At 42.8% G+C, this 14,484-nt stretch overlaps 1 protein-coding gene across 5 annotated transcripts in view; it reads left to right on the forward strand.

Moving 5' to 3' along the window:
- Positions 1–14,484, forward strand: part of RASGRF2 (Ras protein specific guanine nucleotide releasing factor 2) — a 179,979-nt gene that overhangs the window by 72,020 nt on the left and 93,475 nt on the right. For all 5 annotated transcript variants that reach the window (XM_053291216.1, XM_053291215.1, XM_053291219.1 and 2 more), the window contains exons 5-9: positions 2,364–2,617; positions 3,710–3,789; positions 5,665–5,858; positions 7,028–7,137; positions 8,721–8,839. In XM_053291216.1, the coding sequence (XP_053147191.1) occupies positions 2,364–2,617; positions 3,710–3,789; positions 5,665–5,858; positions 7,028–7,137; positions 8,721–8,839 (757 nt within the window). The remainder of the gene's footprint in view (positions 1–2,363; positions 2,618–3,709; positions 3,790–5,664; positions 5,859–7,027; positions 7,138–8,720; positions 8,840–14,484) is intronic.

Raw genomic sequence — 14,484 nt, forward strand, 5'->3', positions numbered from 1 at the left:
TTATGGGGAAATCTGTAAGTTATTTTAATATATATTTACACATTGAAGAGATCATTTGAAGTTTGTCTTTGGAGCAGTGCAATGCGTATTTCATCGCTGGTATATCCTCTTAATTGTTTAAAGTGGCTGACATCCTGAGCAACAAAGTGTGTATGCAAATAGCACCTCTGAGTGAGTAGTGGGACTGATCCCACAGCTCCATCAGTTCCGTTAAGCACACATTTTTGCACAATGGAGGCACTCTCCTGTATTACTGTCCTCCACTCCCAAAGCCCCCTGTTGCAGCAGAAACAACAGAAGCACTGCTGTTGCTGAGGGCAGTGCTGTGTTTCACAAGGGAGCTCTTCTTAAGATGTGCCCACTGACTCAATTGTGCAAAAAAACACACATGGGTGAACTGATGGAGCTGAGGGGGAGATCTTGCTTCTTGCTCAGAGATGTTTCATCAGGATGTCAGAGGTGCTTAGTGCATGCTTTGTTAGGATGTCAGCCAGTACTTGATTGTTTAAATGTTTATCAGACTAGGTGAAATTCATTCCTCTGCCTAAAGATGTTACTGTGTCAGTCAGTCACTGTATTTGTGTAGCCAGTGGCCATCATAACATAAACAAGTGTACACAAACAGTCCAAAAATAAAATTTAACTTCATTATAAAATACCTGTCATTAGAAAGGAAACTGTAGTGATATTCTCCCCAGTTAAATTAAAGAATTCCCCTGATAGTCTACATACTTTTGGGACATGAAAATAATTTGCAGCTTTCTTCCAATCCTGTAGGTGATATACATATACATATCTGCCAAGCACCAGCCAATCTTAAGGTCATCTGACTGTCTGTCTAGAAGTGTTTGAAATGTAGAAAGGAACCATTCCCTAGGTCAATTATACAGAGAGCAGTATAAGATATAATGTATTATGTCCTCAGTTTGATTAGCTCAGCAAATGCAAAGGCAACAGTAACTGTCCTTTGAAGGAATCTTCCTGCAAGATATTCTGTAGGTGTAGTTTGGAAGTGGAGGTGGGTAAAGGCATGCAGGAAAAAAAGATTTTGTTTTTCCTAACAGGAAAAAAAGCTTTGTTCTTGTAAACAGATGGCCTTTTATTATCAGATCTGATTTTACAATACCAAGATAAACTCCTAGTGTTTGTTATATGATCAAGATCTGTCTTAACATCCACAGTAAAGACTATATCATGCATTTTTAAACTGGAAACTTCCAGAGATGTCAGAACTGGAGAACTAAAGTAACTTAACACCAGGATGTTATTTCATAAAGATGTTACTTTGTCTTCCCAGTTTACAGTCTTCTGTGAGTTGCAGTGTGCATATGTGTCGTAAATCTGTTAGCTCGGCTAACCCAACAGGATTTACAAACCCTACAGCTCTGACCTTGTGAGTTAAACAGAAAGTAACAGCAAAGCTGCATGAGGGAAAATGAAAGACTCACAAAGAAAAATAGTAGTAAATGAATAAAGTCCCTGAACTAAACTAGGTACCCCCCTCTACGATAAATGAGTAATAACTGAAAAGAAAACAACAGAGCAAGAAATGAATAGAACAAGGGACAACGGAGTAAGGAATTAATGGAACAAGGAACAACAGAGCAGGAAGTACAGAACAAGGGCAAACTGGAACCCAAAAGGTTGAGGAATTCTAAATAGGAACTTGTTCTGCAGTAAGCGAAAGTTGCTGACAGCAATCTGTGCAACTAACAGACTGCTTAATATAGGGCTCAAGATAACCGGCAGCCAATCAGTTTTTCCTGAGTCAGCACTTCTACTTCCTCTCTTGTGATATTCTGCGCCTGCGTGTCTCCCACTAAGCCTTCCTCTTGAGACGTCTTCTCAAGACAGGCGAAATCCCCATCTCCTCCTGATCAGCCTCCTGAGTCCTCATGTCTGGCAGCTGTTCCGATTCCTCAGCCCCAGAGTCTGTTCTCCCTGCCAAATCCTGTTGCTGTGCCTCTGAGACTGCACTCCCAACCGAATCCTCCTGTTCCTCCTCTGACTCTTCTGAGTCATAGGTCTGAGCCATGATAATATGGAGTTTATGAACATACAGGATTCCCTTCTTTTATTCACTGTAAAAGGCAGCTCCCACACCTGCAAGGGACCACTGCACAGAAGAATGTAGCACTATGTATCATGGTGTGCAAAGTTATGAAATAAAAGAAAAATTGGGGAAATTGAGGTCTACTTCACATGTAACTTTTCTCTCTACCACATCATACATGCATGTAGACATAAGAAGCGTACATCCCTGACTACAGACATGTGAAGATTGGAGAAGTGAACTGTTAAGAGGAAGTTCTTCCCCATGTACATGCAATTCTAAGAAAGTGTTCTTTTTTTGTTGTTTTTAGGTTCAGAGTTTTATGCGAGGTTGGTTGTGTAGAAGAAAATGGAAGACAATTGTCCAAGATTATATTTGTTCTCCACATGCAGAAAGCATGCGAAAGAGAAACCAGATAGTTTTCAACATGGTTGAAGCTGAATCTGAATATGTACATCAACTTTACATTCTTGTGAATTGTTTTCTGAGGCCATTACGAATGGCTGCAAGTTCAAAGAAACCACCAATTAGTCATGATGATGTCAGTAGCATATTCCTCAACAGGTATTTGATGTATTTTGTGAATTTTGTTCGATTATGACTGAATAAAGTTTCATCCATCTGCCATTGGCATCCTTCCTGTCTCTCTCTGAGTGTCTCAGTATGTAGGGAGGAAGTTTCAGTTACGCATGGAATCTCCCTCTAAATATGGTATCTTGCTCCTCACCCGGAGCCAGGACACTCAGCCCAATCACATTCTCCTCTGTGTCATCATTGGTGCCCTTTCCACTCTCTTGATCCTAATTGCGGGTGGCTTCTGGCCTCCTGCAGGATCATCTCCTGGCCCTGTGAGAACACACAAGCATTGCACCTTTCCTACTCCTTCCTTCCACCTCTGTTGCTTCCCTAGCTGGGTGTACTGCAATTGGTGAATGGTAGACCTGTCTGTTCTTGACTATCCATGTGTCTCTGGCTTGTGGTGCAGCATTGTTGGGCACATTACACCCCTCACCCCAGGCTTCTGATTTATTGCATCAAGCTGGCAGTGTGGGGCCTGAACAAGTAGACCCAAACATTTTCCTTCTCCCTCCTTCTTAATATTCTTCTCCATGGAATGTTTAATTCACAGCATTTAAGATGCATATTAGAATTTGATTTGTCCCATGTTGTTGTGTGTTAATATTTTAGTCTTCTTTAAATCAAAAATACCGCTTTCCTGTTTCTTGGGGAGGGGACTAAGAGGAGAATAAATAACGTTTCTCAGCTCTGTAGTAGATCTTCTACCTGTTGTGAAGCATCATGGAGAATAGATATTGACATTCTCATTACAAAGTTTAATGACATACTGTCCAGGAAATGTTTAAGGTAATAAAATTCGCTAAATAAAAAAGCTCTAGTTTTGTGATTTAATAAACAGTCATATTATACAGAGAGATTGCAAGTGTTAAACTGGTCAATAGCATTTTTATTTATTTGATTAAAATTTCTAACCCATCACACCCCATATATTACAGACCACAGTTGGTTGTGCTGTTGTTGCATAAATAAAATGAATATCTGCCTTTCCCCCGATGTATAGGATCAACTATATATAATATGTGCTGATAATATTTAAATAAAAATAATTAATGACAAGTGTTGTTTGTTTATTTCTAGTGAAACCATAATGTTTCTTCATGAAATATTTCATCAAGGATTAAAAGCAAGAATAGCAAACTGGCCTACTTTAATTTTAGGTAAGTTAGTATCATGTTTGTAATGTTTGTGTTTCTCATAACTAAGGCCATGTTTATATTTATATGGACATATGGGGCTAGTAACTGCATTGATAAATGAAGTTTGTCAAAGTGAAAGTAAGGAGAGTTGTGTGTTTGATAGGATTTTCATTCAGATACACATGTTCCTTATTGTCTGGCCACCTTAGACAACCTGAATTTTTATCAAAGCAACACTAAGATATGTTTTAGATTTGGAAAGTAATGCAGAAGAGATTTGAAAGCCCCAGCGTATGCTGGCCTGGGAATGTAAAATGTAAGCTGGTGGAACATGGGCCTACAATTGTATGGTTATGAATAAGAACAATAGGTTCCCTGCAAGTTGTCAGTTAACTTTTATATGTGCTTTGCAGGAAGAATAACAGTGTTAGTGGCATGCATTATATTTCATTATACAGTGGGTGGAAGGTAGAGTTGCTACTTTCTTTTTCTTGTCAGAGTCTGCATCTTTAACAGCTGCATGTCAAGGAGAAAGTGAATGGGTAGAAGGCTGGTACAGATGTCATTTAGAACCTCAGTTAAAGCTTAGCTCCATTCAATGTTCCCAAGCCTTAGAGGTATCTTCTCCCCTCTCCCATGCAAGCATCTACTTTTGCTCAGAGTAGAATGAAACCAATATCAGTTGTGACATCCAAAGCAACTGATCTTGGTTCATTCTAAACTACTGTCTGAAACTAAGGTGTGAGGTGAGTTTCATGGTTTATTTCACGTAAGTAGATTAGAATAAATCAAGATTCTTTGGTTCAGAGATCACAAAACTTCTTCGATTGTTTTAGCCTGCTCTTATACAAATCTGTGGTGCAGCCACATTTGGAGTACTGCATACAGTTCTGGTCACCATATCTTAAGGACATTGAAGATCCGGAATAGATGCAGAAGAGGGTAACCAAGATGATCAGGGAGTCCGAGCACCTTTATTATGAGGCAAGGCTACAGCATCTGGGGCTCTTTGCCTGAGAAAAGAGGTGACTAAAGAGGAAACATGATAGAGGTGTATAAAATTATGCATGGAGTAGAGAAAGTGGACAGAGAGAAAGTTTTCTCCCTCTCTCACAATACTAGAACCAGGTCTAGTAGGTCTGGAAATTTAGGACCGACAAATGGAAGGACTTTTTCATACAGCACATAATTAATTGACTTATAAAATTCTCCGCTACAGGATGTGGTGATGGCCACTAGCTTGGATGGCTTTAAAAGGCACTTAGACAATGCCATGGAGGACAGGTATATCAAAGGCTGCTAGTCTGGTAGCTATAGGTCACCTCCTGCCTCAGAGGCAAGATGCCTCTGAATACCAGTTGCAGGGGAGCACCAGCAGGAGAGAGGGCAAGCCCTCACCCCCTGCCTGTGGGCTTATCAAAGGCCACTGTGTGAAACAGGATGCTGGACTAGATAGGCCTTGGGCCTGATCCAGCTCCGCTGTTCTTATGTTAACCCAAATTGGAAGTAGATGCATGGGAAGTAAAAGTGTATGTGCCCGAGGCTTGGGGATGTCACACTAAACTAGGCTTTAACTGAGGTTATTCATGATGTCTGAACTAGCCCATAGTTTTTCTCATCACTGAATGTCTGTGTCAAAAAGAAGCTGCATTTTGTTTCCGCTGTTAGAAGTGCACAGCATCTGCCAAGGAAAAATGTGGCAGCCTTTTCCAGAGGCTAATGTTATAATGTCTACTATTATATCTTCTAAGTAGCATTCACTTTGCTAGGGGAATAGGAAATTTGTTCCTTTTTAGGTCCTCAGATTGGACAGTTTCTCTAATGTAGATTTCCGTTGGATGCCTGTAAGAAAGGGTAGATAGTAACAAAACCATTTCTTCACTTTGCTCTTTATAGCTGATTTATTTGATATTCTGCTACCTATGCTGAACATTTATCAGGAATTTGTTCGAAATCACCAGTATAGTCTCCAAGTGCTTGCAAACTGTAAGCAGAATAGAGATTTTGACAAACTCTTGAAGCAATATGAAGCCAACCCCGCATGTGAAGGCAGAATGCTTGAGACATTCCTTACTTATCCTATGTTTCAGGTACTATATTTTTATTGTCATGCATTTGCAAAGACTGTTTGTATCATTTTGACTGTCAGTTCTAAGGGCTGGTACTATAGCAGAACATTCTTTTCTATCCAGTGGAAATATGCTGTTATCATGGAGCTACATTTGTACTGCAGTCAGGTATTAGAGATGCTAATAAATGTAATGCTTGCTTGTTAAATATATTTTGAAAGTCTTTCAATTTTTTAAAATATACATTTTTCATTTAAGAATTTTGAGGTATCTGAGGTAATATGCAGGGAACTATTCCTATATAATAACTAGTAGTCCCAGATGGAGATGAGCATCCACCCTGATATATCCAGCCATCAACATTAACATCACTTGGAATAATAGCAAAGATAGGGGAATACCATGTGTGGACTAGAGTGTGCACAAATAAGTTCTGGAAGGGCAGGGCAGAGTTCTTGCATATTCAGGGGGCAGGCAGGAGGGAAGAATTTCCTGAATAGCAGCAGACTCTCCCTCAGATCTCAGATAGGCAGGAATTTTAATGATCTCCATTAGGGATGTGCACGAATCGGCATTTGGACAGTTTGGTGGCAGGCAACCTCTTCCACTATCTGCAGCTGGAGATCATGGAGGCTTCCAAGTTCCCAAGGTCTCTGACTGCAAATGACAATCAAGCCCATGAACCCCAGGAGAATTTCCTCCAGAATGTTTTTACAGACTGAGATCACGGGGGCTTGCATTTTATCACATTAAAAACTAATCTGGTGACTTGAGATTTAGACTGAGAGACTTCATATCTGTCTTGCATCTCATATGCATTTAAAGCTACTTGAAGATCTGAAAATATAACCCCATATCTAATTTGAATAGCAGGGAACTATTTGCATATAGCAACTAGTGTTTCCAGATGTGTATATGCACCCATATTGACACATCCAGACTGTTCAAGTAGCCTGTGTGAGCATTGTGATGTGAATGGGAAGACACATCCAGATGTTCAGAAGACTGTTTCTGCCTTCTGCATGCATTTATCTTCTCACTGGTTTGGGGCTATAGCTGAAGATTTATTACAGAACATATTGTTTTAGTTAAGTGAAGTTGTGCTATAAACCCCCCCCCCCCCCCACAGGCTTTTAAATAATCTATCATTTAAAAAAAATCTTGCTGATCACCCTTTCACTCACTTTTAGATTCCTAGATATATTATCACCCTTCATGAACTTCTAGCTCACACACCACATGAACATGTGGAAAGAAAGAGTCTTGAATTTGCTAAATCCAAATTAGAAGAACTTTCAAGGTGAGACCATTTTTGTTTTCTACATAAGAGACTAAAGAAGAAGCTGTGAATTTATAAATCAACATATTATTTGTAAAAAGATTGAACTTGTAAAGAGACTGAATTTTGTCTTGACACAACAAAATTCAAAATGTAATAGGTTCAAAGGCCAGCATTACAGTTGTGCCTAAATTACTGATATGCATTTCCTTCTTTGTTCTGAGCCTATATTTAATAGATCCAAATATGTCTATGTGACTGAATAAGTTGTTTGAGCATCTTATTTATTTATTTAGTTATTGCATTTCTATACTGCCTAGCAAAAAGACATTCTCGGCAATGTACATCTTAACAGAAGAATGCCAAGATACGAACTCTGGACAGATCTAGATGTTTCCAGTTTATGAGCTCAGGGTATCTACTCTCTATGATCCAGGTGTTTCAGCCCAGTGTTGCATCATGCTGGCTGACATGGCTGATGGGGACTGACATGAGATCAGAGCATACTGTGCTATCTGCACTGCAAACCTCTTAGTGTGGTGGTATACTGTGAGAAGAGGTTCTTATCTTCCTCCATGCTCCCTGCTAGTTGTACACTACAGCTTGAACCAGGTGTAAAGAAAGCTCCTATTTGAAAAAACATTTCTTAGAAGCTGTAAGGGATTTGGGTGGAATTAATGTGACGTATGCAGGAAAATGTAATTGTAAATTTTCTGATAAACAATTATACTAAAATGAAAAGCACCACTAGGCAATCTTCACTGAATAATTTGATTTAATAGAACCAATAGTGGCCCATGCTAACTAGTGGAGGGATGGAAAATAAGCCCCAGCGGCTTGGATACCAGCAGCTGCTCTCTGCCTTCTGATAGCTATAATTATAGCTCTTCAGCTATCATTGAGCCATGCGGGCTCATCATTCGTCCAGTAGGGGAGGGAAGTCCCCTACTGGGCAAATGACCAGGGTTGGGAATCTACCTCCCCTACTGGATGAATGATGAGCCCACACAGTTCAATTACAGCTGGGACAGGGGCAGAAGAAAGCAGCTGCCAGCACTGAAGCAGCTGGGGCCAGCTTGTTAGTATGGGCTACTACTGAACTGAACCAAAATACATTAAAGTTAGTGTTTTGTACTATCTCCTGTCCCCCCTCCCACAAAAGGTTCTGTTTTGTACTGCCCAGCAGAAATATCTATCTATCTATCTATCTATCTATCTATCTATCTATCTATCTATCTGTGATAGTTCCTGTAAGGGTTTCATTTTAAGCTTTGAAAGTGACTTTCCAAGGTCCGACCAGTAGGCCTTGACTTTCCAAGGCCCGACCCCCAGGTGAAGATTTTCCATATTTGCACCCAACATTCTAACCAGTGTGCCACACTAGCTCTATGTTAAGAGCTTATTTGTTAGAATATCCACAGATGTGTAAGACCCCTTGAAATATGACAAATACATTCTTAAAACATAACTGCTGTGGCATATTGGTTAGAGTGTTGGGTGTGGATGTGGTAAATCTTCACCTAGGTACAAAGCCCACTGGACTTTGTACTTGCAATTTCATTTCTGAGAGGTCAAAATCTTCTCTTCTCTCTTCTTGGTAATAGAGTGATGCATGATGAAGTGAGTGACACAGAAAACATACGGAAAAATCTTGCAATAGAGAGAATGATAGTGGAGGGTTGTGATATATTATTGGACACCAGCCAAACTTTTATACGACAAGGTAAGATCTTTTTGTATTTGTATGTAACATGCATTTTAAGAGCACTAAGAAAATGGAACGGAACCTAGCAGAATTAATGTTGGCATCATTGGGAAGATAAGGGTGTGATAAGTAGTTGGCGCTGGAAGTCTGCAGTTGTCCAGATAAGATTCATGAATATTAGCCCTACAATTTTGGGCTGCTGCTGAGCCCCACCTCTATGCTGTTTTTTTTTCCAGGGGCCCTGAAAAACAGCAGCACAATAATAGTAAAGCACTCATGGGAAAGTAACATACACAATAACCGGACTATCGTCTTCAGTGGACCAGAAATTATCTACAGCACCATGGAAAATAGGTCTGTCTGGCCACTAGATGTTGCAGTGCCAGATGATGCCAACATTCGGGCAAAAGCACAAGAGAAACTTGGAGTACTTGAAGCTTTGTCAAATGGTGGAGAGATTGTGAGGAATGAAAACAGCTGTCTGTTGTTCCCGTTTTTCATCTGTGCTTCAGGAACAGCACAAAATGATACTATTTGATCTTTTTTTGCCAGTGCCATAAGGCGGGGGGGGGGGGATGTCATGAGACTGTGACATCATTATTTGGTGTACTTGAAATGTCTAGGGACATGCATTAGTTATGCCTGCTGGAAGATGTCTGCTATGGTTCTCTTGGGTGCTCAGCATATGTGGCAAAAATTACCTGTAAAAATACTTCATGTCCCACTATACTATATGAATGTAGGTGGCTTTGTCTACTGTGGTTTCTTAAAAAGAAAAAGAAAACAATCAACACATATTATTTATGAGAATCAAAAGACCAGTGTTCATCCAGCTAGATTTTGAATGTTTATTTGACTAGTAGTCCCTGATTCAAACAGCTGATGAAATTCCCATGGCTAAAAGGAGTTGTTTGGGGATGGGGGTGTGGTGGGGTGAGCTGGAGGTAAACACAATCTAAAATTCCACTGTCTGCAATACTGCACACTTGTCTAAATGGGGCCTACATTTTTTGGTATCCTTTTAAGAAAGTATTTATGGAAGGCAATTACATAGTTTACAATTACAGTATATGTCTACATTTATCCTTATCTATGAAACGCTTGGTGTCTGTCCATGGACGGACACCAAGCGTGTGTCCATGCCTCCCTGGCCTCTTCTGGGCATGCACGAAGCACATGGCCAGAAGAGGCCAGGGAGCCAGGACCGCCAGCACCCGGCGGCCATCTTGGGCGGCCAGAAGCGGCCGCCCCGAAGAAGCCGGGTAAGCAGCGGTGGCGGGGGACACTGGCCGAGGCAGCGGCAAAGCCGCCGCCTCGGCCAGAGGAGACGGCGCGGCCCGGGAGGCGGCAGAGCCATGGCCGAGGCCTGGCCGTGCTGCCGCTTACCCGGCTTCTTCGGGGCGGCTGCTTCTAGCCGCCCAGGATGGCCGCTGGACGAGGCGGCGGAGAAGAATGCGGCGGTGGGCCCGGGCAGCGGTGGACCAGGCCGGAGCCGCGGGCGGCGGTGGGTGGCGGGCCCGGCCGGAGCCGCGGGCGGCGGTGAGTGGCGGACCCGGCCAGAGCCGCAGGCGGGAGGGGTAATGGCGGCGGTGGTCTGGAGCGCAGAGCTCCCCTAGCGCCCGTTATCCAACGGGCTACAAAATGACTAGTAGACATATAATACTATTAAACAGGGCTTGCAGTTTGTAAGCATGGCTCCACAAAGTTTGTGGAAAGTTGTACCACAAATTCTGGACTTTCTTTGTCTAAGTGTACCTGAGAAAATAGCCAAAGATTGTTTGAATCCTCGCCCTAATCTATGCTTTTCCAATGGGAGAACTTTTATGCATTTCCAGGACATTAACAACTTTTTCAGGGATTTCTGAAGTTTTTGGTAGTCTGGGCAAGGTTTGGAACCTACCCTTGAAAACAGCATGTTTCCATGTTTTGTGGTTTGGTCTCGGAGTTTCATGTCAGTCAGTGAGTGATGTCCAAGCGGCTAAATACGCATACACCTCATCACTCACAGTTGGGATTGCAAACAACTTTCCACCTAAACCAAAACTGCCTCAGCCTAAAATTATTGGCTTAAAAATTCAGTGACCTATAGCCAGACTAGTGTTACACAAGCATAATGCTGTTGTACTGGCGCAAGGAGACAGTGTAATAATGTTGTGCAAAGAAAACAGTGTCTTTTACAGAATTGTTCTTGTGCTAATGGAAGATATTGACACATTGCATAATATGTTGCAGAACAGACTGCACAATGTGTTGCAGAACATGTTGAACAATGCCTTGCACATTACATTGCATTGCACAGCTTTGCATGTAATTAGAGAAGGCCTTCTGCAAGCAGTTGTGCAACATTATGGAGCACTGCAACTTCACACAGCTCCACAAATTTCTTAAGCACATGGAATTTCTCCTGTGCTAGTGCAACACTAGTCTGGATGTCACCAGTTGATACAAGGAAATGAAAGAAATGGTAGAACAGGCTTTTTGTTCCTTTATGAATACCTTATATGGTATTCATAATATGTGGCTGGAAAAATCCCAAGTAACTAAAAGTTGGTGCTGATATTTTACATGTTTTTCCTCAACTCTCTGAAGAGCTGGACTAAAAGTTAAAAACAGTAGGCTTGTGCATTTCAATTCGGCAACAAAACGTTTTGTGTCCGAAAATGGCATTTTCGGACATTTTATATACAAATCGAAATGAAACAATTAAGAACAAAATTTTTTGTATACAAATCAAAATGACCCTATTTTGGAGCCGAAGTTTTGTTTTGTTTTGTTTTGTTTTGTTTTGTTTTGTTTTGTTCTTCGGAGCTTAGGTCTCCTGACTGCAGCAACTAGGGAGGCAGTGAGTGTCTGTCAAAAAGAGATTAGCAGAAGATAAGAAATGCAAAAAGCAGGAACAGCATTGCTGAGGAAGCTCATTTCCTTGGAATGTGTTCTGTTGTGATGCAGTTATGTGCTAAGAAATTCTCTAAAAAACAACACCCTGTTTCCACTCTGTCTGGGCTGATTGCTTTGAGGGTGGAGCGGGGGGGGGGAGTTTGTTTCAGTTCATTAACAAGTTACTCGCTTGCTTCTGCCTTTCTGCCTGCCTCATTCAAGAGAGACAGAGAAAGAATTAATTTTGCATTGCATGTCTAAAATCAAGTTTCCATGATGCCATGCTTGCCTTGCTACCTGCCTGAGCCCAGCATACTGCTCACTATTTAGTTACCATGTATGTGTATATAGTATATAATGCAATTCAAATGCCAGCCAGCCTGCCTGCCTAGGATAGTTCATTGTTCTGCTGCCTCTGTGTGATCTTGCTTTGGAAACTGGTTCTTTGTAAAGCTCTGCTGTTGTTGTTGATGTGTTGAAAAAAGTATCTGTGGATGAAAACTGCTTGCTTGGTAGAGGAGGGAGAGGAGGGCACACTTGATGCTGCTGTTAGCCGTAGTTTGTTGCAGCAGTGGAGCATGGGCTTGGGGGTTGCAGCAGTGGAGCATGGGCTTGGGGGAGTGAGGGGTTTTGTGTCTTTGTGGCAGATTTGGGGCAGAAAGTGGTCTGCTGGGGCAGAACAGTGGGTTGGGTGGAAGTGCCACAAGGGGTGCCTGCCACAACCCAGACTCCCACGGAATTGGCCTAAGGGCTGCTTTCTTAGGAATTGTCGAAGTTGCAGTGTCTTTGGGGCAGAAAGGGGTCTGCAGGGGCAGAACAGTGGGTTAGGTCGAAGTGCCTCAAGGGGTGCCTGCCACAACCCAGACTCCCATGGAATTGGCCTAAGGGCTGATTTTTAAGTGTGTGTCTTTGAGGGCAGATTTGGGGCAGAAAGAGGTCTGCTGGGCAAAACAGTGGGTTGGGAGGAAGTGCCACAAGGGGTGCCTGCCACCACCCAGATTTCAAAAGAATTGATCAAAGGGTTGATTTTTTGTGATTTGGGGAAGTTTGAGTGTCTTTAAGCTTTCCCCCCAGAGGGAATAATGGTGGTTTCAGCAGCCGCATAACTGCACTTGGGGGGCACTGGTGTGGTGCTGAGCGAGTGGTGGTGTAGAGCACAGAGGGTGTCAACCACCTCCCTGGATTGCTAACCCATTGGGGTACTGGGCTTTGTTGTTTCTGAGGTGTTGAGTTTAGATTATCTGGTAGCAAATGAGATTTTTAATGAAAAACCATGAATCCACTCTCATATGCTACCAGAGAATCTACTCTCAGAACACTTCTAGACAGGGGCGTAGCTATAATTGGGCGAACGGGTTCAAAGAACCCAAGCTGTGCCCAATCAGGAGCCGCCATTTGCGGCCCTGACACACACCCCCCCGCATCTGACGTCAGATGCGGGGGCAGTAGTTTAGCTCCCGAGCGGGGGGCGTGTGGCCCCTTCGGGAACTAAACAAAGGCTGGCGCTGCATTCGCAGCACCAGCCAGGAGCGGCTCTTCCATGCAAAGACAGGGAAGAGTTGCTCCTGGCTGGCGCTGCGAATGCCGCGCGGCCACTTCAGGAGCTAAGACTGGTGCTGCGTTCGCAACGCAGCCCTGAAGTGGCTCTTCCCTGCAGGGAAGAGCTGCTCCTGGGTTGCACTGCGAATGCAGCACGAGCCTTTGTCTAACTGCTGAAGGGGCCGCGCGGCCCCTTCGGCAGTTAAGCTGCTTCTCCCGAACGGAGCCTCAAGGCTCCGTTCGGGAGCCAGACCACGCCCCCTGCGTCTGACGTCAGACACGGGTGGCATGGCTATCCCCTGCGTCTGACATCAAATGCAGGGGGCGGGGCTATCGGGGCACCCGCTGCGGCCGCAAACGGGCCACCGGCGGGCTAGCTACACCCCTGCTTCTAGAACAACAAAACCCTGTACTTTATGGGTTAGCAACCCATGTGGGTGGTGGCACCCTATGTGCACTACACTACCACTTGCTCTGGGCCACCCCAGTGCCCCTCAAGTGGAGTTATGGGACTGCAGAAACCTCCATTATACCTTACGAGGAAAATCTGAAAGATGCGTAACTTCATTAATTATTTTAAAATTAGCCCTTTGCCAAATTCTTCTGAAAAAATTGTGGTAGCTTCCTTGTACCAACTGGGCACTACCACCAACCACACTCCACTCTAGGCCACCACCACCCCGCCGTGTGAAGCTATACTTTTCCTGAAACCTCCATCATATCCTATGGGGAAAATCTGAAAGATGTGCAAACTTCAAAAATTCACCAAAAATCAGCAGTTTGCCCAATTCCTTTGAAATTTTTGTGGTAGTTTCCACTCATTGGGCACTATAATCCCCCACCCACTCTTTTGACCATGTGACCCATTTTTAAATCCAAATTAATTCAGATTCGTATTCAGATTAATTCGGATACAAACCAAAACTGGGGTGATTCAGAAGGCTTAATTTTGGACAAAATACAAAATGGGGTTGATTTGGATCTGGTACAAATCAAAACAGAAAAAATACAAAACGCGCAACCCTAAAAAACAGCACCTTGGGAAATGTAAAATATTTTTCCAGCTGTTATAGCTTTCCCTCTGATCTTCAGCATTTACGCCAGCATTATTTGCTTACAATTCAAGAGTAAGACTTTGAACCATACAGGTGTGAGATGTTGCTTTTGAACAACAATTGATGTATCTGTTGCTAACATTTATTCGGTGGCTCAATGCATTTTATGATTGGTCCACTTTCACTAATTCT

This window comes from Hemicordylus capensis, chromosome 2 (assembly GCF_027244095.1).
Source record: "Hemicordylus capensis ecotype Gifberg chromosome 2, rHemCap1.1.pri, whole genome shotgun sequence".
Lineage (NCBI taxonomy): Eukaryota > Metazoa > Chordata > Lepidosauria > Squamata > Cordylidae > Hemicordylus > Hemicordylus capensis.